Source organism: Puntigrus tetrazona, chromosome 11 (genome assembly GCF_018831695.1).
Source record: "Puntigrus tetrazona isolate hp1 chromosome 11, ASM1883169v1, whole genome shotgun sequence".
Taxonomy (NCBI): domain Eukaryota; kingdom Metazoa; phylum Chordata; class Actinopteri; order Cypriniformes; family Cyprinidae; genus Puntigrus; species Puntigrus tetrazona.
In genome coordinates this window covers 8,845,777-8,870,170 of record NC_056709.1, presented here as the reverse complement: position 1 = coordinate 8,870,170, position 24,394 = coordinate 8,845,777, and the positions used below count along the sequence as shown (strand labels likewise).

General features: G+C 37.5%; 1 protein-coding gene across 2 annotated transcripts in view; it reads left to right on the top strand.

The window, feature by feature from the left end:
• Nucleotides 1-24,394, top strand: part of LOC122354076 (testis-expressed protein 264 homolog) — a 42,465-nt gene that overhangs the window by 1,912 nt on the left and 16,159 nt on the right. For both annotated transcript variants that reach the window (XM_043252074.1, XM_043252073.1), the window contains exon 2: nucleotides 9,084-9,305. In XM_043252074.1, coding sequence (XP_043108009.1) covers nucleotides 9,084-9,305 — 222 coding nt within the window. The remainder of the gene's footprint in view (nucleotides 1-9,083; nucleotides 9,306-24,394) is intronic.

The following is a 24,394-nucleotide window of genomic DNA, read 5'->3' as shown; positions in this document are numbered from 1 at the left end:
TCAGCACATCTAACACATTACACATGCATTACGCTTTAATTCTCTCATGAAGGTAAATTGCTTCAATTGCTTAGTGAATTCATTGAATTTAAATTTGCTGTTTAGTTTGTTTGCTCGGCCGTGTAATCAATTTCCCTGGAAAGTAGGCTAATCTCACACGAAGGTCTTACACGGGGGCTTTTCATTAGATGCACGCAAAGTCTGTATTGTGCACGTCTTCTATTAAGTGTTTTTTTTAATCAATTTTCTTTTGTAATTTGAAGCCTGTTGATGATTGAAATGCATCGTTTCTATTCTTAGGCAGTTGTTGATCCTCATTCACCACTAGATGGAGGTGTTGATATAGTCATTTTGTGCACTAATATTGATTATGCAGTTGACCGCGTGGGGGTGGAATATGTTTGTATATTCTGATATTTTGATATAATTGGATTATCTGTTATTGTGAGGTTCTTTACCGCATATAATCTCATTTTATCACGCGTAATCATGATAAATGGTGTTAAATTTTCTAATTTGCTTGCTCTACGCGTATTTTCCATATTGCTTATTGCAAAATGCATCTCGCAGTGTAAAAGCATTATTACTAAAGCCAGCAAATTAGTCAGGGCTCTTACATTATAAAACCGGTTTTGACTTATTACGTTTACATTTATCTGTAACGGCAGTAAAAAGAGTGGCAACATTAAAGGAACAGAAAGAAATGAAATTTTCGCCTTCGTGTAGTTTCAAACCACCTTTTCGCAAAAATATAGACCAGTTCTTTCAATCAGATCAATCGATTCATTGTCAAAACCTGACTCGAACGGATGATTCGTTCACAAAGCTTTGAATGTCTGTTTGTCGTTCCAAGAACAAGATTAGCTCAAAAATTCTAAAATAGTTCCAGTGGTGCTTCAGTGCTGTATACAAGATCATAAGAGTTTATTGCAATTGTATAAGTGCCTTTAAGTCTTACGAGATGAATTCTGTTGTTGTTTGGATGCAGTTAAGATTCAGTTCAGTACAGGTAGTAGAGAATGGAGGAGGGCTAGCATAAGTAGTCATCTGAAGCGGTGTGTTGTTTAATAAATATAGAGAAAGAACCTGAGCCTGGGCTGAACTTGATCTCAGAATGTCATAAAGAGGAAAGCAGAAAAGGTAAAATGTGTCTGAGTTGGTGCCCTATACCTACTTCGCTTGGCCTTAGTGCCCTCACCACTTTTAGGGAATATAAATGAGCTCATAACACTTCTGCGACTGTTCATCTGACCTTCAGTGGCTCCAGTAACTTTTCAAGTTGTTAAGTTGAGTGTTTGTTTGGGATTTTGAAGCGCATTTTTATTTTTCTATTTACGTATGTAAAAGAGGATCTAAGGGCACGATCAAAAAATAACCAACATTTCTGCAGCAGAGGAAGAGCAGAAACCCATCATCGTGTTCGAGAAGACGCTCGTAAATCAGTTTGCGTAGGCTGACGGTGTTGCTGGGATTATTTCTTGGCGAAGAAAGTCTCTTGGTTTACTTGTTTGTGCACAAGACCTTCTTGAATGATCACATTTCTCACACTTCCTGCCCACCTCCTCCTTGACCAGTCAAAACGGTTAATGTGTACTCAACCGGCTCCCACCAAAAAGACCTAGTGGGATAGAGTCTGACTCTTGATTGACAGCTTGGTCTTACTTTCAAAAGCTCATTGTCAATGACGGACTGTTTTTTTTCTTTCCCCAAGTCCCCAATTAGCAACTGTCCAAAGCTCCGCACATACAGCCATGGCCAAGTCCTGATCCAGTTCATCTAATTGGCATAATGATCTCAGCTCGTTAAGAGAGAAGCCTGGGGTGCTAAACCCGGGGGTCAGAAGCTCCCAAAGGCTGCTGATAGAAAGTAGAGAGAGGCAGGAGCAAGATTGGAAAACAATGGAGTCCTCTGGGATGAAGGATTTTACCACAAGGATTGGCGTGAGCACCGCGGTCCCTCTATTTCTGATTCACTGACTGCTACTGTAGTCCGCAAGCCCCCAAGCTTTTGGGAACTTCCTCTCATCAGGCCAAACAATGCGGTGAAAGTAAAAGCCCGTGGGTCTGAAGATGGTTGCCATGGATAAGAAGAGCCGTGGAGACTTCTTCACATGCCGGATTCTGTGAAGGGCCATGAAAGGCATTCCAGTCCCTAAGTGATGGAGAGTTTTAGGGTTTGCTCTTTCTCTGTTCTCCACATCGGCCTTTTGCAAGTCAGTCAAAAAGATGAAAAGAAAAAATAGGCATAGCAGCGACGAAGGCTGCTAGAATAGGTGATGGCAAATTTTTTTCCGAATTGGACTTTGAGTAGTGTTTCTGATGTTTGAAGTATGTGTGAGCTTTTTGGCAGTAGTAGGGTTTGAGATGGTTACTTGACGTGAATATAATTCATCATGTCCTAATACTACACTATCAGAGAAGATTTCAGAATTTAGCAGTCTTTTTACACTGATCTAGCACCAAACAGTGGTATTTTAAACTGAAGCTCTCTTGTTAAACTCTAAATTAAATAGCTTTGGCATTTTCCGCAGTACAAAATGAAGAAAAAAGATCTTAAAACAAAAAAGTGCAATGTATATGACCCCTTTAAGTTTGTTAAAACTTTTGGATTTTTACAGATTCTGCAATGTAAAAAAAAAAAAAAAATTATAATAACAATAAAATTACAATTCTAAAACTGAAATAAAAACAAAAAATACAAAAATAAAGTTTAATTTTAAAAATAATTGTCAAATAAAACCAGTATTTTGAAAGTTATTGGAGAATTTTGGGGGGTGAACTATTTCTTCAATGTATCAGTTTGCATACTTTAGGTGTAGATATGGTACAAATTTGTCCTTTTGAAAGCATTTCCTCAATGGCAAGGTATGAGTAAACTTTTTTCATATTTTGTTTAAGTTAAAAGTATTTTACCGACACAAATAAGGGGGGGCTTTGGTTTAAAAGCAAATGATATATTATGACTTGTAGCAGAAAGATTTTGAGATGCCTTCGACTCTTTGTCAAAAACAGGCCCTTATTGAGTGTTTCGTGGTGTGAAGAAATGAGAATGATTTGATGAGCTTGATAGCTTTAATCTGATCATCTTCACGATCCATCAATGGAAATTGACTAGTGACAGAAAAGATTATGTCAACAAACTGCCATTTTCAGGAAGCGTCCTGTCGTCAACAAACGTCTTGGAACAGAATTCCAACTGGCTCTCACCATCAAAACTATTAGTATTTTCACAGCATCCTGGCTGTCTGAGGATGGCAGGAACATGAAAAGGCAGTCCACTGTGAAGATGCGGATAGCGGCAGTGACAGCGAGGGGGGGGATGTGAGAGCTTTTTTTAAAGTGCGTCTGAAGTGATGAATAAATGAGTCTGCCTTCCGAGGTATTTTGGAGTCGATTTCCCAGAGGACTGCAGCAACACCGTAACCTCGGTGACATTTGGCAAATTTGCCTGAAATGGATTTGACTGCTAGTTGACAAGTAAAATGACAAAAGTAAAACGGAAGCGCTGCGCTGACAGTTACGTATGCTCATCAGTACTTCTGTCTTTCTGTCAGTTCAGTGTCTTGAATTATCTTTTCTTGCCATATTTCAATGTCTACAAGCTTTTCTTTTTAGACATTTACCTCAGTCGTGACTAAACACGCCACCTCAGAGTTAACCCTCCTTCCTGTACCCGCATCGCAGCTTTTTTAAACCCAATTTTCAGATTCTCTATGAGCTTTTTCGGTTGTCAACAGGAGGATGTGATTATTGTGGTATAACTTACTGGTATTTTGATAGGCGGTTTATTGTACTGTGTGCTGTGATTTAGTGGTAAAGGCTCATTGAAGACTGCAAGTTCTTAAGTTACAGGCACTTAAAGTCAGTGTGAAATGGCATTGGTAATCTATTAGACTTCTGTAATGTTTTTTAAAGTGAAGAAGGAGCCATCGGGAGTTCATTGGATCGTAAAATATATGTTTTTGGTCATGCTTTATTATAAGATTCAATTCTTGCTTTTGCCTCAATAAACTCCTAATTTGCTGCTTATTAAGAGTTATTAAGGTAGTTGTTAAGTTCAGGTATCGGATAGGATTAGGGATGTAGAATATGATCGTGCAGAATATATGCTTTATAAGGACTAATAAACAGCCAATATGTTTACAATAGGGATGCTATTAATAAACTAGTTAATAGTGAAAACTGGTCATGTTTTTAAAATGGATATTTCACCCCAAAATGAGAAGTTTGTAATTAATCACTTTACCCTCATGTCGTTCCGAAGCTGTAAAAGGTCTGTTCATCTTTGGAACACAATTGAAGATATTTTGGATGAAAACCTGGAGGCTTGTGACTGTCCCATTGACTGCCAAGTAAATAACACTGTCAAGGTCCAGAAAAGTATGAAAGACATCATCACAATAGTCCATCTGCCAACAGTGGTTCAATCTGAATGTTAAGAAGCGACAGTCCTTGCGTCCTAGTTGTGTGGCTGACACAGAACATTGTCTTTTATTTTCTTTGCGTAAAAAAAGGCTTCTAAATGTTACAGTTGAACCACTGATGGCAGATGGAGTATTCTGACAGTTTTTCATATTTTCTGGACCTTGACAGTGTTATTTACTTGGCAGTCAGTGGGACATTCACAAGACCTTTTATCCAAAATATACTGGTTTGAAACGACATGGGTGCAAGGGATTAATGACAAAATGTTCATTTTTGGGTGGAGTAACCCTTTAATCTAAATTGGTTTGGTGCTTGTTTTTTTGTTAACCATTATTAATTGGCCAAGACTTGTGTGTGTTTATTAAAACGAATATTCCTAATTTATTGGAATTCTATTCTTTAAAAAAACGTGCCCATTTTAGACTCTATTCATTTATTAACTACTTGTCTTCTTAAAAAAACCCCAAAACTAACACTTTAACTATTTTTGCATTCTGTTTTTTTTCTATTATACAATCAACAAAAAGCAAAATGCCTCTATAGCTTGCTCTATTCTGTTCTGCCTGTTTTCTTTTTATTTATTATATAATAATAAATCCTAGCTAAGTGTATCTCATTAGGCTAACTGAGATTATTATAGCACTTTCATATTATTGCTTTTTCGTTGATTTTGATCGCTTCCATTGTCCTCAGTGGTACGACGTTGTGGATAAAAGTGTCTGCTAAATTACTTAATGTAAGTACAAATTTATGATCCTATTTATAAAATATTTATCTTTTTTGTTGTTATCTCTAAAAAGATAATTCATCCAAAAATACATTTCTGTCATTCATTACTCACCCCCACGTTGTTCCAAACCACACATTAAGATTTCATCAAAAATATCTCAGTTTATGTTCTGAAGATGAAAAAAAATCTTATGGGTTTGGAACAACGTGTGGGTAAGTAATCAATCTCTTTAATGTAAACCAATTTAGACCAACTGCAGCAACCTCAGATCATAGCACCTATTTGCTTAGTTAATTCCAGGTGGTGACTTTTTTAAAGGTTTTGTACAGGCAGTGTATTTGGTGAAACAGTATGAGTTTGGTCATTTTTGGCTTAAAATGCACTAATAATGATTCATTGCTTCTGTGGAGTTCCCCTCTAATACTTGACATCATGTATAAAAAAAAAAAAGCGTCCTGAATATGCACTGTTGACTAAACTGTTGACAGAACACGGTCCCTGGCAATCCCTAAAATTTTGTAGTTGTTGATCATATTTATTTATAATCTAATGCCATGTTGGAAGAGACTTAGTCACAATTTCTGTCAAAGGCTCTGAGCAAATGGAGGCTTAGTGACAGGCCAGTCTGTTAAAACACACTCCCCGTGAACAACACCTGCTGGGAGCACATCGGGATCCCAGACCTCCCGCAGACCAGGGCCTCAGAACCATCCAGCTGCGAGCCGACTACTTGAAGAATGATGCGATTCTGCTGAAGGATCAGAATTGATTAGGACTCTAATATAAACACCGAACGATCTTGAGAGAAAACCGAAACCAGTTTAACTCGTCTGGTTATCTGTTTTTGTGACTGATATTTCTCCTGACTGGCAGTGCAATCTATTCCTGGAGGGCTCGGCAGTAGGCCAAAAGTGACCCAGAAGACTACGAGACGAATGAACACTTTCCTCCAATTTAAAGGATGGATGTTCTGGGGACTGTTGCAGCCTCTTTTCTAAACAGACCTTCATCTGTCACAGTCTAGCTTCGGCGACCTACCCTTTTTCCCTTCAGATCCTCGAGAGACCTGAACCCCGAGCCAAGACTGGGTCGTACAATCCATCTCGAATTTCCCCAGTGCCCTCATTTGCAAGCATATTTTCCTTGGGTTGGTAAAAGCAAGAGGCGTGCGTGAAAAGTGACAGTTGGGCATCCGTCCACACCGGTCTCAAAGCTGCCAGACGACGCGTGGCAAATAGTCACAGTCTTATCAAACTACAGCTTCATTGTTTTTTTCCTTTTTCGCCATACAATGCCACCTGCTCATGCAACTCCATCTAATCCTGTATTTATATGCTTTTCTCAGCCGTGGCTTTGTTTATTCTCATTAAGCTAGCTTTTCCTCTGTGACTCACCGAATCGTGGACGCTCCCTGTTGTCTTTGAACGCCAATGCGAGAGTGAGGGAGTTCTTCCTGCTTATTTGTTGCACAAGATAAGCATTGTGAGATGTGCACGGCTCCTTCTGGTGATTACTGCAGGCAGCTGATGGGTCTTAATGGGGCTGGGAAAGTTATTGTTGTGGATGTGCTGTTTGGGGATCAGTTTGGGAGGATGAGTGCCAGAGAAGTGTTCGTCTTTGATATATTCCCGCTTCACTGGGAAAAGTTGTTAACGGTGGAAGCTAGCAGGGCCAAGCTAATTAAAGAGCAGTAGAAATTGCATTCATTATCCACTGTTTGTTTTGTGTAGTACATGTGTGCTCCACATGTTTAGAGACATGATATTGCATTGTGTGTTGCGTATACATGAGCTAAGACAATCTGACTATGGGACTTGTTTTAAGATTGCCTTAAGTTGGTCTTATCTGATATATATATATATATATATATATATATATATATAGCTTATTTGATCAGAGATACAGTAATATTGTGAAATATTTTTAACATTAAACATATAACATTATGTCCTTACTGTCAACTGTATGTATGTGTGAAAGTGAAAAAATGATGCAGTAGGCTAGTCCATTTTGCTGAAATTTTATTGCAGCAACTCAAAATGGTATTCAGTAGTTTATATGGCCCCCACGTGCCTGTACGCATGCCTGGCATCACTGATCTCCTGGACCGTCTGAGGCACAACCCCATGTCATTCCAAACCCGCTTTGTTTGTCTTAGAAACACAGTTTAAAACATTTTGGATGAAAACAAGGAGTCTTGTGATTATCCCATTGACTGCAAAGTAATGAACAATGTCAAGGCCCAGAAAAGTATCAAAGACATTGTCTAAATATTCCATCTGCCTTCAGTGGTTTAACTGTAATGTTTAGAAGCGACGAGAATACTTTTTGTAAAGAACGAAAACACAAAATAAGGACTTTATTCAGGCGTTCCGCTACATAATGTCAATCTAGCGCCTTTTTGGAGAGCATCCGCTGGGCGCACATAGCATAGTTCTGTGTCAGCTGCAATGCAAGGATACGTCTTGTACGCGTACCTCTGCTTTGAATTGTACAAAAACAGTGTATCCTTGTTCTTCCAGTATAACAATATGACCTGAAAAAGTCATGTGCGTCGTGTTTTACACGTTGAGGTAAAGATGATGACATTCTAAGAAGATCAAGCAAGCAGGCCAGGCGTCTGAAACATTAACCATTTGTCTTTCATGCACGTCGTGACCATCGGGCTCCCAAGGTAAGAGAGAATGCTAAGCTCAAGATACAGCTGTGCCTTTTGTTACTATGATAATGTGGTGCTTTTGAGAATCTGTTACGCTAATTTGATCAAAGCTGGGAAATTACTGTTAATGAAGTCCTCACTAAAGAGTAACGTCACCTCCTCTCTGCTCTGACGGGGAAAAAGTTTTCAACACTTGCACCGTGACTGACACAGAAGAGCATACGCTATGTGTGTCCAGTGAATGCTCTCCAAAATGTCACTACGGTTAAGGTTACTGTGCCGAATAATTAAGTTGTTATTTTTGTTTTCTTTCTATATGAAAAGTATTTTTGTTGCTTCATAAAGTGACGATTCTGACAATGTTTTTCATACTTTTCTGGACGTTATTTACTTGGAAGTCAATGGGACAGTCACAAGCCTCCCGGTTTTAAATTGTGTTCTGAGGACAAACAAAGCTTTTACAGTTTTGGAATGACATCTTTTATTTTCATTTTTAGAGCAGAGTAACCCCAGAGTAACAGCTGAAACTGATTAACAACCCCTCTGATGCTTAACTGACCAGATCAATATCCCAGGAGTTTTCCTTCAATTTAAATGAATCATTTTAATTTCCCTGGAGAATGTACTTGATGCTGATTATTGTTTGTGGATTTCTTTTTAGAAGTGTATTTAAAGGAACCCTTCCCTTTTTTTGGAAAATAGGCTCAGTCTCTCAATCCCTCAGAGTTTTTGAATTCATTCAGCCAATCTCCAGGTCTGGCATTTTTAGCATAGCTTAGCATAGTTCATTGAATCCAATTAGACCAATAACCAAAGAGTTTAAATATTTTTCCTATTTGAAACTTGACTCTTCTGTAGTTACATCAGGTACTAAACCCGACGGAAAATGAAAAGTTGCAGTTTTCTAGGCAGATATGATTAGGAACTATGTTCTCTTTTCGGCGTAATAATCAATTAAGGAAGTTTGCTGCCATACCGTGGCTGCATGAGGAGCAGTGATATCACACAGGAAGGAGATTAGAGTGGATTCAACAACAGTAAAACTCAACTTTTTAACTCTGGGGGAGTTGGAGATTTACCCCTTTTTTTCAAAAGTGTTCCTTTTAAATGTATATTCCAAATTATTGGTTTATTGACTTTCTTCAACCATTTAATTACTGTCATCAGCTTTTTCATGACTGTCGTAGTGAACTGAAAACCATTCTCAGAACCATTCTCATTTCAAAATGACACTGCTGCATTAGTAAATGTATGCTTATGTATGTTATAGGTTCCAGCGCAGAAGTGTCGATACGCGGTGGGCAGTATTTTGAGTGAAGGTGAGGATGCACCCAATGAGGAAGAGCGGCAGTTGTATGAGAAGCACTGCTTCCGGGTTTTCTCTTTCCCAGAGGTCACACATGTCGTCACAGCCACTTTCCCTCACCGAACCCCTCTCTCCATTTTTCTGGGGGTGCAGAGGGTTTATCCACAGCTGAACTGCTACATCAAGGTAACATCATCATCTTCCTCATTCACCAAATTACCTGTTTTTCCCGTTGGTGCAGTAGCCTTTCAGGTGTGTTTAATTCGTGTCTTGATACAGACAGCGTGCTGCAATTTCCTTGAACATGATTGGTGTACTGGCACGTAGAGGTTATGAGGGAATGAACGCCTAGTACTTCATTGTTTCTGGGGGGATGGAGACAGTAATTATTAAGCAGCAGACTTAATCATAGCAATTAAAAGAACACTCCACTTTTTTGGCCCATTCTCCAAATCCACCAGAGAGTTAATAAGTTGAGTTTTACCGTTTCGGAAGCTATTCAGCCGATCTCCTGGTCTGACGATGGCACTTTTAGCATAGCTTAGCATAGATCATTGAATCCAATTAGATCAGTAGCATCACGTTCAAAAAGATAGATAGATAGTTTTGATATTTAAAACTTGACACTTCTGTAGTGTATCATTTACTAAGACCAGAGGATATTGAAAAGATCAGGAGAAATAAACCAGAGAAGATTTACATGTTAAAAAAGCCACACCCACCTGTTATAATCACAGTGGTAGTTTATTTTCTGAAGAAAATGTGTGTTTTTGGTAGCCTTTTTAATGGCCCTCACAGTTTCTCATCATTTTTGGCACAGTTTGTGTGTATGTGTGTGTATGAGCCCCCTCAACTCTTCCTGCCATCTGCCCTGATGCAGCCTCAGTGTGAACGCAGCCAACAGGCTCAGCCTCCTGCCTCCTCCAGACTCAAGATCTGTCTGCTCAGCTGTTAGATAACTTATCGCCTCCTGTTTGAGTCCTTCCACTTTCCCTTTTCATGCATGTTTACTTTCTGCCCCTTATAGAAATCTCGATATCGTCAGCTCGCAGTTCTAGGCTCAAGAACATCTGAAGAACATCTGTATACACCGATCGGTGTTAAAGGTTCACATTTAATATCTCAAACAATTCATTACATTGAATCGTTCCATCTGTTTGGACATGCTTCAGTAAAGCATTGCTTCAGATGATTTAAATCCTCTTTCCAAATATTTTTGTAGACGTTTGTGTCTCTAATGTGTTTTGTGTTGCTCCCTCGAGCGAAGCACTTGTGTAGCTGCCTAAAGATGTTATGATGAAATGGGATACACTTTCAAGAAAAACTTAATTATAGCAAATTGTTTGAGATTGAATTACATGTCTGAATACTGTTATCAATTATTAACATGTACATCCCTCTCAGAGAGTTGTTTGTCTTAAATGAGTGCAGCTTTATCTGTGGAGTTATGGAGAATTTGGCCTGTATTGCAGAATCTTCTAGAAAGGTGGGATGTAGATAAGTGACTGTGAAAACAAATGCGCTAAAAACTATTATTTGGGAAAGAGTTTCAAATAATTGTTTTTAATTGATCGAATTTTAATGTCATCGGTATTTTTAAATGTTGTTTATCTGCTGTGATTTTTATTTGTGTCACGTGATTCTTCACAAATTATTCTAATATACTGACTTAATGCTCAGGACACATTTCATTACATTTTTAAGTTTGAACTTTTTTTAAAAAGTCGGCACAATGTCTTAAAAACACAAAATTGGTTTGAATAATTCATAAATACTTCGCTTGTTTATTACTGAATGAATAAGCGTTTTTGAGCAAATCGCTTGAATAAATGATTCCGTGACAAATAATTTTTTAGCATACTTGTCACCACCTGGTGGCAATGTAATTGGCACAAACACTATTTGAAGCTTTGATTTCTTTCAAAAGGTAATTTTCATCGCTACCATAGGCATTATTGTTTATATCCGAACTATAATTGTAAGACAGAAATAATGCCTTACGTTTGAAAAGACTGTTTGTGAAGCTTTTTCTTACTTAAACATGGTAACTGTGTCAGCGCCAATGCTGACTTTTTTTTAAGATATTTAATAGACAATAGTTTCTCTTTGAAAAGCTACCGTGTGGCATGTTCACTTGTGTTCGAACAGCTACATCAACTATGAAAAAATCATTCTTTTTGATCACATCTCAGGCATTCAGATCCAGCGTGGCTTTGTTTACATTACATAACACGATTCCCACAGTCTTATCAACATACACTGCATATGCATCACCTCACGAGAGACCTGCAGATACCCACCCCTAATGAACACCTAGGAGCCTGCCAAACAGAGCGTTTTTTTTTTTGTTGTTGCTGTTTTTTTTTTAGCGCCTACATTCGTTCTGCTCTCTCGATGCCTCACAGGCGGCATTTTCAAAGTCACTCTTAAATATATCTTTTAGCAGCGAATTTCCATTTTAAACAGCCCTCTCTTTTTACTTCACCAACAAAAGGCAAATATTTCTCATCATGAATAATCCATGGCAAAGGCCGTCTGTCCGTAGCTTGCGTGGGCTGCAGATGATTGAACTTTGCGTACAGTCAGAATGAGTAATTTGAAGGCAGTTGGTGATGTGAGACGGAAGGTTGGTCCTCTCTTGTTCGTGGGTAGATTGCACAGAGACGCTTCTAATTCTGACTAGGACAGTAGAAGGGAATCCCTATGGCAACCAGGCCCCGTTCCTGCAGGAGGTTGTTCAAGTGGAAACCTTGTTCTGCTTTCTTTGTGTTTATAATGTGCTGTAAAGTGACATTATGGTATCGCTTACCCATGCATGCGTGACCACAGAATATACTTCTTCAACCTCAGTTTAACAGAATTGTGCATGCTTTTTCGTCACAGTTGCTTGCTAAGGCAGGCATCACTAATACTGTTCTCAAGCTTAGGGTGTATGAATTCTAACAAGCCTACAATACAAAAAAATCTTAATTTTTCAATGCAATTAAAATGAGTTTGTGTCTACAGTGAGGATCTCGATGTCTGTTCAATAAAGGCCCGTTTAAATTATTTAGTTAGTTAAGGGGTAAATGGATTTTTGCCAGGAACCATCAAGAAGCTACATTGTATTTCTTGATTAAATGAATGAAATGAAAAATGAGCTCAGCCTCAGGTCATCTAAGATGTATGTGAGTGAATTGAGTCGGTTAGCACTGCATCCCTCGCTCACCAGTGGATGCTCTGCTTTGAATGGGTGCCGTCAAAATGAAACAGCCGTTAAAACCATTGCAATAATCCACAAGTAAAGTCCATCCTTGCCCTCTCTCATCAAAATTTACAGTGTTTTTCCACTTTTAAATGGTGCTTTTTCTGTGCATGTTTCTTTCCTGATTTAAACAACTGGAGAAAGCAATATTATAAACAGAGAGCTTGCTTTTTACAAACACAGCTTTTCACTTCACAAGACATTCATTGACGGACTAGAGATTAGTTGTAGAATATTGTGTTGTTTTTATCAGCTGTTTGGACTCTTTTCTCACAGCAACAATTCACCGTAGAGCAACCGTTGGTGGATTTCTTCACTAAACTTCTCCAGTTTCTTCAGAAAAGCTGAAAGAAACTAGTTGAGAATGAAACTCGCCACAGATGGTATAACTAGACTATGTGATTCAATCTCATATTGTCGTTTGATTTCAGACAAGCCATTTCCAACTGTTTCTGATACACTGACCCGAGTTTAGCACTTTCGAGAATCATCACAGACATCCTGACAGCATAGAGAACGAGCTTTCACATCAACAATGGCCCCAAATAACTCACACATGTCACGCAGAACCTCAGCGGTCCTCATCAAAGACAGGAAGGGCAAGAGACGGCAGAAAGTGTCTGGAGATCATGATTGAACGAATGGGATCAATATTTGGTCAGTCTTAGCCCTCCATTTTCTCTTACGTGAGCACACAGGAGAAGCAGCATGTTTTTTAGACCCTCGTCCTCTTGTTGGTCTGTATTGATCCAGCAGGTTCAGGTTACCTTTGCTAAGATAACACTACATGCTCATTACGTCTTGGTCTTTACTAACCTTAAATTTGATTTAATCTTGAGACACAGCCATAGTTCATCGACCGAGATTAAATCTAAAATCTCTGGCATTAAGGACAGTTTTGAAAATGAAGTTTTGTACTTTTTGTCACACACTGCAGTGCCTCCTAAAAAGTTCAGGCTTTTGGTATAAATCACTCATTATGCTTTATTTAAAATTCCGTGTTGATGTTTTGTTTTCTGGGACAGTTTTAGTCATAAGCACTAAAATTCATAATTATTAGATTTTGTTTATGTTCAAAATGTTCTTCTAAATTGCTGAACTATGTTGTTTCGTTTTGTCCTAGTGTTGCAGAAGCCATAATGAGGACGCAGTGGTTGTTCAGTTGGCTTGTTCCAGTTATATTTCATACTATAATGAGAATGTTTAAGTAACAACAGCATATCCTAGATTTAATTCTTCTAATTAAGATGTTATTATTCAAGTTACAAACTGAAAACCAAGAAAACAAAACAAATTCGTAGTCTGTGCTGTATTAAATGATCAAGAAATGGCAAACGGTATAATTGTGTCCCAGTTGCAATGCAGGAAATATTTAGCTGCCAGACCAGCCAAAACCCTTTAGCCAAAAAATGTGCATGGTGCAAATCTAACACTTCAGAAAACACTTTACTGCATCATGCTACGTGGTGACTTTTCATTATCCGGGACTGGGTGTCTTGTTAAAACGGAAGGAAAAACAAATGTTGAAATATCCAGGAAAATTTTGCAAGAGAAACCAGACAATGGGGCTAAAGTTTATTGTCTACACTGAAAAGATGGTGACTGTCTTGATCCCAAACCAGTACGAGAATCTGTGGCACCATTTGAGAAATCCAGTGCACAGATGACATAACTAGAACAACTATTGCAACATGAACCAAAATTACACCTGAACTGTGTTAATTCATTACAGACTTGCTATTTACTATTTATTGAAATGGATCGTTCGCCCAAAATATTTTACATTTACTCGCCCTCAGTTTGTTTCCTAAACAACTTGAGGGCGAGTGATTGTCAAATATCTGTATGAATTTCTTTCCTTTGTTGAACACAAAAATTGCAGTAACAGTATCTGTTCACCATTGACTTCCATAGTATTTGTTTTTTCTCACCATACAGTGGAAGTCTTTGGGGACCAGAAACTTCTTCAGAAATGTATCATCTTTTCTATATGAGAAAGAACCCATACAGGTTAAGAGCACCATGGGGGTGGCCTTGTTAAAAAAAAGCTTGTGTGCTCTTAATTGTATTGAATGTGTACTTTACTCCTGTAATGCAAAGCATCATTGCTCCAGTATTTAGTGTCACATGACTCTTCAGAAATCATTCTAATATGCCAATTTATTATCAATGTTCAAAACTTTTTTTTAAAGTTTTTCTGCTTAATATTTTTTGGAACCTGTGATACTTTATTCAGGAGTTTTTGATCAATAAAAGGTCAAAAAAGAACAGCATTTATTTAAAAAAAGGTTTTCCTACAATATAAACTGCTGTTCAAAGGTTTGCGGTCTGCAAATTTGTATTATTCCTCTTTTTTTAAAGAACTTAATACTTTTCAATCAATGTTTTTTGAGCTTTTTAAATATTTTGTTAAATTAACAAAAAGTGATAGCGTAGATTTATGTGGTTAAATAAAATTATATATGTATCATATATATATATATATATATATATATATATATATATATGTATATATATATATATATGTGTATGTGTGTGAATATATATATATATATATATATATATATATATATATATATATATATATATATATATATATATATATATATATATATATATATATATATATATATATATATATGATATGATATGATATGATATGTATGGATCATAACAAGATTGTAAGTAGTGCTTCAAATTGCCAAAAGAAGAAACGGGTCAATTTATTAAAAAACTGTGTTTAAACTCAAACAGACTGACACAAATATTATTCAGGCAGTAACACTGTCATGATTTCCTGATGGCAAAGACAAAAAGTCTTTCCTCTATTTCCCCTGGTCTTAAGATTTTGTTCAGGAGTGTATGTGTGTGTGTGTGTATATATACACGTCAGCTGTAAGCCTTTAGAATATTTCAAAGAAAATCTAGGTAGTTATGAAAATGACATATATTACATATCTTAAGTGTTAAGTGAGTCAGAAAAAAAACACTTTATTTAATTACTCTATTTGCATTTAATAGAAATTTTAATTGTGATGTATTTTCATTTAAATGGCAATTAACATGCAGTTAAGTGACTAAAAGAATATAGTTCAAAATGAATGTAATGTTTAAGTATATTTTTCAGTACTTGTCTTTTCGAATGCGTGAGGTGAGTACAATCAAATCAAAATGTTATAATTAAAGACAACGTTTGGGAAAAAATGACATAAATGAAAACCACAATGCACAGAGAGCTGCACATAATGTCATTCGCAGTTTCTTGCCTGATTGGTGGGCTGTCATGAACTCAGACCTCAAACTACTCTAAATTCTCGATCGTGTGGGCAGCTGTCTGCCTTGTCATTTGGAATATGTGTTGCAGCATCTATCTGACACTCAATACATCAGCGCTTGGAATGTCAAATACTTCAGCTCTGATCGGAATTTTGATACTGTTCACATTGTACCACAAATTTATGTTTATCCAGCTGCGTCCACCTCTCTATCTTCTCTCTCCATCCTACAGCATTAAGCCGAAAGTCCACAATCAAACAAGCAAAGTGGCCATGAACTTCTTGGACCAGGAGAACAGCTCTTCCAAATGCCACACTGACATTTTGGCTCAAAAGCTCCCTCTAAAGATTATTGGAGAAGGATGACAACGTGAACCAAACCTTCCTGCTGTTTGCTCGTGAAAAACTTTGTGTTTGATAATCTCTTATTGTCACGCTTGCGGGAGAGGTGCGTCGCGTTTCCCCCGATACGATGCACAAAATGTGAACATCTACAAGGAAGAGTTTAACTAGGATTTAATTCCCATTCAGGGTATATTATTGGCATCTAGTTTAGATCGAATCGACAACCGGGTGTCACGCTGTGTTTTCACAGTCTCAGTTGCCTGGTTTCTTAATTAGCTGTTTGGTATTTCAGGTGAAAGGGTGTCATATTAGCAGAACGCGTGATGAATTTTACACAAGCTACTTTTCTCGCCTGTTCTTTTCTTAATAAATGAAGTAAATGTGTTTTTCGCAGACTTGTTGGTTTGCAACACTTTCCCCATGTTACCTGTCCCCGAATGCAGCACCAGCTTCAAAAAGATTAAGACTTTCTGCTGCAAGTTTTATTAAAAGCCCATTTTGCTTGAAGGGAATCGCTGCTTTAAGTGCCATTTGATCGTCTTATTGAAGGATATGCGCTTAATGTGTTTCTAATAATAAACCTGACCAATAATAAACCTTGGTCAGCGGCATAATTGAAAGCCTGAAAGCCATTGTGCTTAATTGAAGTCGAAGTCTACTGCTATATTAAAATATCCACAATCTGTAAGTTAATTTTACCTTATTGATTTAAAAACCATTAGCCAATTATTCAATAAGGCTTTGAAGCTATTTCAGTCGGAACGGGTCTTCAGCGAGGACTTGAAATTGAAGTTTTTATGAATTTTATTTATTTATTTACACAAAGCATATATGTTTAAATGACCTTGACACACCACCAAAGTGAGGGATTTTCACATTATCGCATTAAACCACAGTGTTCCTCTAGCTTTCGCTGTTCACTGTTTGTTCTGCCTCTGGATTTAATGTAATCAGCGTCAAATCACGTTGCGGAGTGCTGCCTCTTTTTGGGTGATTTCACTCCGGCCGAGAATAGCCCAAAGTATTTTCATACATTTCATTTTTTTCGAACTGCACTGACTACTGCACTTTAATCATTATAAGCAACCTTAACTTGTGCAACGATTGATGGAAAAACATACTTCTATTAACTATCTTTAAGCTGAAGCCAGGGATAGTCTCCAGTATTCAGTACTCAAACCAGTATCTCACCAGTAAAGTTTTGATGGAAGGTGACTGTGAAAGAGTTAAAGACAATTACAGTGACATACAGGAGTCATACATTATTACGTTATTATTAATGTGAAAACAAACAGATCATGTACGATGTGTGTGCTCTTTAATAGCTGAAGAAGTGTTTTTTTGGGGGTTTTTTTTTAGGTGATTTTTGCGGTTTAACACTAAGCAATTACATGAGATTTTAAGTCGTGTTTACTGGTGTTAAAACAAGCAGTAGCTACAGAGTTTGCTCACGCTCCACATCATGGCTCAGACATGGAGCTGATCGTGGCTGCTTCAGTCAAAGCGTGTCTCCAAGGTGTTCACCCAGCTATCTGTCACACTACATCAAAGACGGTGAAAACGACACTTATTATTTGAATTTCCTGAAAAAACAAATGCTGTATTAGTTCTGTACGCATGTGTAGTGAACCCAAAGACCTGTATAAATTAGGTACATTCAGTTTGGCAGGTGATTAATTTGCGATCCTGAACCCGGTATTACGTATCTTATCAGTGATCTACGGCTCTGAGTATTAACCGGTTTTACTGATGAGATTTTCACGAATATACAGTGCGATATGTAGCTCAGCCCTAGTACAAATAAATGTACCGCTATACCCCTGCCTTCAGATCAACACTTTCAGCAAATTCAGAATGGTTTAATAAATTTCTTTTTGTTTTGCTCTATTTAACAGTTCTGAATTGATCCGTCAATATTTCTGTACAGTCAGGTTAAGGCGTCTGATATAGTGGGCTGACATTTTTGGTATTGTAGCTTGTAAGTACGGAAAATGCTCCATTTATTTGTGTGCAAATGGGCCATTTATTTTGTCCATTTAGTTTTTTCTGTTGCACTTCATCCATAAATTGAGAATCATGAAACTTATAAAAATGTTTTATTGAACTTTTTTTGTGAGAAACCTCCTTAAACCTAATCTTGAACCTCTATTTAAAATGTTTCAAGTCATATGCAGCTATGCTGAAATCGTTGGATGCGTTGCCCTATCTAGAAAATTTTCCACCAGCTGCCACCGCTGAACATCGTCTGTTGAGTTGCATTGTGCGGAAGCTGTTCGCATGATTGTTAGAGGTGCCCTCAGCATCCGCAGAGACCGCTGCACATCTGTTGGACTTGAGGGCATTTTTGGGCCCCCCTGCAGGCCTGATCCAAGATCATTGCTAGTAAAGGGCACAGACGGGTACATGGAAAACCTGAAAGGTTGACTGGATAGTAGGTGTGTATGTGTTGTGTGTGTATTGACATTGCTGGCCTTTACCGCTGCCAGTGTTCGTGTGTTTCCCTCTCTAGACGGTCTACTGCCCACTCAACCATATGGCCTTCCTGACCGCGAGCCAAAGCTGTTTGTGACCTATGACTAGACTCTCTGATGTGGCTGAGAAGACGCAGCACACACAAAAACACATTATGAGACTAGCGTATTTTTATAGTTCGCTTCCAGGTGCAGACAGTGACACTTATTCTTAATTTGCGCTTTGAATAGTTTGTTTGTTTTCTGTTATTTTTTTTTTTTCCAGCTGTCGCCACCCGTGGCTCAGCTGTTCCCCCGTGTCATAAAATATTCATTAGTTTGTCTCCTCTGTCACCTTATATTCCTTGCTGAATCATTAACGCTCATTACTCCAGAGCAATGTAGATTTAAATCAGACAGGTGGGCTTCTCACCCAGAAGAGTACTGCGGGTGTACCTCAATAATTTTGTGCTGTAGTATTTAGATTTTAACATTTAAAACAATAACATTCAAAAGTTTAGCTGCAAGTCTCTCATGTCATTTAAAACTTCGCTTTTGATAAAAAAAAAAATGCAGTAAAATGGTAATATTGTGAAATACTAACTTTAAAATAACTGTTTTCTATTGTAAAATATGCAAAGCTTAATATCTTTTCATTATTACTCTAGTTTCAGTGCCACGCAAACCTACAAATGATTTAAATATGCTTATTTTCTGCTCAAGAAACATTTGTTATTAGTTTTAATAGGGGTAGACAAATTATTTTTATTCATATTTATTGTTATCTGTACTGGTCATTTTTAAAACAAGTTTGTCAATAAAATAATTTAAAGAACTTAGCCCCTTTTTATTCTTAATTTGGACATTCATTAACATTTTGGCTTTTTTTTAGACACCATATTTTTAAAATATTTACATGTTTTTATATTTATATCTACATTTCATATATATATGAGTGTGTGTGTTTATTGTTGAAAATAGTTGTGCTGCTTAATCTTATTATTTTTATATAAAACACAAGTGTTGTTACATAAATGCCTTTATTGTCACTTTTGGTCAATTTATTGTCACAAAATTATAATTACAATAATTAAAATAGAGTACTGAAATATAATTATTACTATTATGAAAAGAATACAATTTCTTAGAAACAAAAAAAAAACCCTTTATTATCTACTCTACCTGCTCTGAATATATAACATGTTGACATTTTTATTAATATACTCTCTAGCTCTGAAGTGGAAATGTCCGGTACAGGTAACAAGCTCACTCTTTCCAAATCTGTGACATTCACATATGTCAAATATAATTAAAAAACTAGAAAAAAGTTGAGGAAGTTTATATAGAGCTACATCGGTGTCTGTGTCTGTCTGTGTGTGTGTGTGTGTGTCTGTGTGTGCGTGTGTGTGCGCGCTCGTGCCCGCCGGGTGTGTGCGATATGAGACATTGGTGAGTGGTGGATGTCTGGTCAGGCCACAAGAGGGACGCCAACACGTCCCTCTGCCCGGACTGTTCTGTTCCAGCAGTTCAAACATGACTTTTGTCCCAGAGCCTGGGGGAGTCCAGGAACATTTGCGAGAGGTAAATGTCACATTTGAATATGATTGATCAGCCCGCTGTGAGAAAGTGGCTGAGAATTAAGATAATATGAATCTGAAATTAGTACAGGAAGGGTGGGGGTGATATTTGCATGGTTGTGGTGCTGGAAATTGATTATTTTTGTTTTTGAGGATTCGAGATGCTGCTTGACGGTGTTGTTATCATGCATTAAATTACAAGGTGGATGAATAATCTTTCAAAACTCAAGGCTGGGGGCTGATTTTCCCCTCAAAGGGTGTGCTTGTGTGTCCATGTGCCTGTGTGTGTGTGTGTGTGTGTGTGCGTCATTCAAGCTGAAAGAAGTGTTATAATTGAGGACCAAAGACACTCGAGGCATAAGACCAGTAATCTCCCATCAGCTTTTGCAGGACACATGATCAACTCTGAATTAAAGAGGATTTGTGTTTGTGACATCTGCAATGACTGCGGAAGTCGATGCTGCTAATATAAAACAAACCGTACAAGGAGTCAACGATTTTGATTAGCTGAATTATTTAATGCAGATGAGCGTGTTTTTGGGCATCGCGCATATGAGGTGAGAGAAGATGAAGGCAGCGTGCTGGAGACGGTCAAGCTGTGGCTGGAGGAGTGTGTGTAGGTGGGAATGTGTGTGTGTGTGTGAGTGTGCGTGTGTGCGGTCATCGAGGTGTAAATGAAACAGCACTCTGACCCATGAGGTGAAAATGAACTAGCAGCTCACGACTTGTCATATAGCCCGGTTGCATCTTTTTTTTTTTTTCCCCTCTGTGTTTATCGTTTTTTGCACTTTTGCCCCTCCGGTTTCTTTTAGCTAAAGCCCAGCTGGATCAATCACACCTCAGTAGCGGTGGATTCCTGTACATCCATTTTGAAGAGCTGAGAGGATTTGGGATCCTCCTGGTGTTCCCAACCGCCATCCACAATACCACAATAGTACAATAATAGTAAAAATACAATAGTTCAATAGTAATAATACTACAACAGTAGTAGTATTGCACTTTTAAAAAATGTTAAAATGTAAAGAATATTTTTTTAAAACGATTTGTCAGAATTTAATTAAACATTTTAGAATGATTTGATCACGATCGCGTGACACTGAAGACATTTTAAAAACATTAAAATAGAAAATAGTATTTTAAATTGTAATAATATAGCACAATATTGCTATTTTACAGTATTTAAATGAAATAAATGCAGCCTTGGTGAGCATGAAAGACGCTTTTCAAATACATTTGCTAATTACTGACACCTAACATTTGAAAAGTAGTGTAAATAATAACATCCGGTTTGATTTTTTGCTTCAGAGATAATGAGGAGAGCAGCCATAATTGTTTTCAGGTAGTAAACAAATCATTATTTAGGCACTGCAACAGTCCGCTTTAAAGGATGAATAGAGGAATAGATAGATATTTATTTATTTTCAACAAAGGCTTTATCCAGACATGCTGATTAACTTCCACAATTACAATATGTCACCTCCGTTTCTTTTTTTTAAAGCGATGTCTTTGATGTCTTTTACTTCAAAGTGTACTTGTTCTTTATATCTTCAAAGTTTCAGAAAAGCATTTGTGTTTGTGTAAGCTGAGTCTAAGATTCTCAACTTTGTTTTGTCACACTAAGGTCAGCGTGATCTTTCATGCCTAGCCTTCCTTTACTCAAAATCTGACCTTTTTTAGTCCATGAAAAAGAGCAAAACTAGTTTCAGATCCAAATCAAAGCGAACTTTGAGGTAGTTGTCTTTCATCTATGGTTAAGAGAAATTTAATTGCCGGGGTTAATTGCAGGGCTTCCCCATTAACAAAGTAGGCTATTGTGAGTAGCCCATGTTGAAGTCTGGATTTGTCCGGTAATGATATGCACTGATTGGGATTCCTTGTCTTTCACTCTCTAAGATTAAACAAAACAAAAAAAAAGCCCTCTCTAATGATGGATTTTCTCATCAGATCTGTGTCTTCGGATGGTTCCCTTTCCCATCCCTCTTCTCTTTGGAATATCAAAGGATCTAATCTCCATGGAAATCTTTCCGAAGGTTTCCTTGGTAACCAGGCTGAGTTTCACATGGCTCAGATTTTGGTCTCATTTTTTTTAATTTATAACTTTTATCTTGGAGGTTATAAAAGTGGTACAGTTCATGAAGTAGCCTTCAAAAATGTCAGTATTATTGGCTAATCTACAGACAGTACTTGGTCAAGCCTTTCCTGGAAAGGATAAAAGCGCTAAAGCCTCTTACGGCAAAATGCCACAAGTTTGATGCGCACTTGGAGAAGATTGTGGACCACATAATTATAAGGTGCGATTTAAGATAGGCGAAGCAATCTCTACTTTCGGTCTGTCCGCAAAAAAAGGTGCTTTTATCTTGTCCTACGTGAAATATGAACACCTGTTTTTTTACTTTCTCTTAGATTCTTTCCGCCATTTCCTGGAGCTCCCGGGATGTTTCATTCATCATGGAGAGGCAGTCTACCTCCATCCTGACAGACTAGCCATTTTCCAGCAAATAAAATTGCGTCTTTTGAGCTTTAGAGATTTTCTTAATCATTTCTTGGTCATGCCGGACATTTTTCACAACTAGGATAGTCGCAAGTCCTACTTCTTAAAGAACTGACAAAGGGGATCCTGCCAAACCGGTGAACCTCTCCTTCAAGATAACACATGCAAATTTCAGCTTTCCTTCTCGTTTCCTGCCAGGGGATTTTCAGCCAGGACCTGTAATGAAATTTAGGAGCAGTCGACTGTGAGTGTGGAGTCTCAGGAGCTCGGGAGAGCTTAGAGGAGGACCAGAACCATTTAGCTTAAGGAAATGGCTTTGACAAAAGACCGAACACTGGGACGTCTTTCTCGGGTCAGTGATTTACAAGGGAAGACCAATTGAATGTATTTAGCTGGTGCAAATAGGCCACACTAATCTGAGAAAGCAAGTTCCTTCAAACAAAGTTGTTTGTGAAAGAGGATAAAGTCGGTGCTTTGTGCACAAAATTTCAAAATGGGGTTTTTGGGTGATATTTATATGATGTACTTCAGATCTGGTTTAAATCCCAAACCAAAATATTTCTTACGTCATCCAAAAATGAAAAACGCAAGCCTTATATTGTGTCTAAAATATCAGATACAGATAGGATGGGCTCTTTTTAATAGCCCAGTAGAAACACCGAGCAAATTCTTAGAAATTCATATTATATAAAACAGCATAGCAACTTTCCTAGCATTTCATTGTCTTCTAGAAATGTTAAATTTAGTCTATGTAATCTCTTAAACAAGAGATTACATATATATATATATGTATATATATATATGTATATATATATATGTATATGTAATATATATATGTGTATATACACATATATTTGGTCAGAAAATCTTACTTTGATATATTTTTTTTCCTAAAAGTGTCAAGATATTTTTAGAGATTAAGTGGCAGATAATGGTGATGGCTAGTAAAGATACACTTGTTGTCCATCCCCTGTATTTTTCTTTGACGTCTGACAGTTGTCCACCCAGTAATCCTGTAGATTACTGTCATTAAAGTAGGAGGACAAGAGCAGGTGTCGGAAGAGAAGAATTCCAGTGGACAGCAGCAGTCTTTTGGGGAATATTGGGATATGATGTGAGTCATTCTACATAACGAGTGCCATTTGGGTCCACAGCATTCAATGAGATGCATAAGGGACAAAAATGTCGCCAAGTGGGTTAGATCTTATAGATTCAAGTGTTTTTGTTAACATGATATATGGTTTAAATACTTTTCTTAAGGAGAAACATATTTTACATTTAGAATTCTTTAGTTCTTTAGTTCAAAACATCACCAAATAAATTAAGTTTTTAGTTTTTTAAAGACCTTTTTTGTAGTATTATGTGTCCCTGTTTACATAAGACATTTATTTAAAAAAACCCCTCTTTTTTTATGTAAATATTTTATGATTTGTGTGTGTCCCTCAGTTTGACTTACCACCCCATTACACTAACTTGTTTTAGCTGTAAATAATGCACTGTTGCTATAAATTTAGCAGAAGTGGCATCATTTAAGCCTTGTTAAGCCTCCATGAACAAAAATAGGCTAGAACTGACATTCTAGCGTTGCATTCTGGTGTGTTGCTTTTTCACGTTAGGCAGGGTTCGCAAAGCTTAAACCAACCACCCCGTCACGCAAAATAGATAGGGGAAACAGTGTTTTATTGTGTTCTATTGCATTATTAAAGCAAAGGCAATTACATTTCAGGATAAATGCATGTATGCTGGGTGTGGAAACTGACTACATCGGAGAGTTGCGAACATTTTGGGTTGAAATCTACCACCCTGTTACATACATATATGTTTTATTGTGACACGGTGGTAAGAGATGTAATGGAGTGGTTCTGCTTCCTGTTTGAATACGAGGAAGTATGC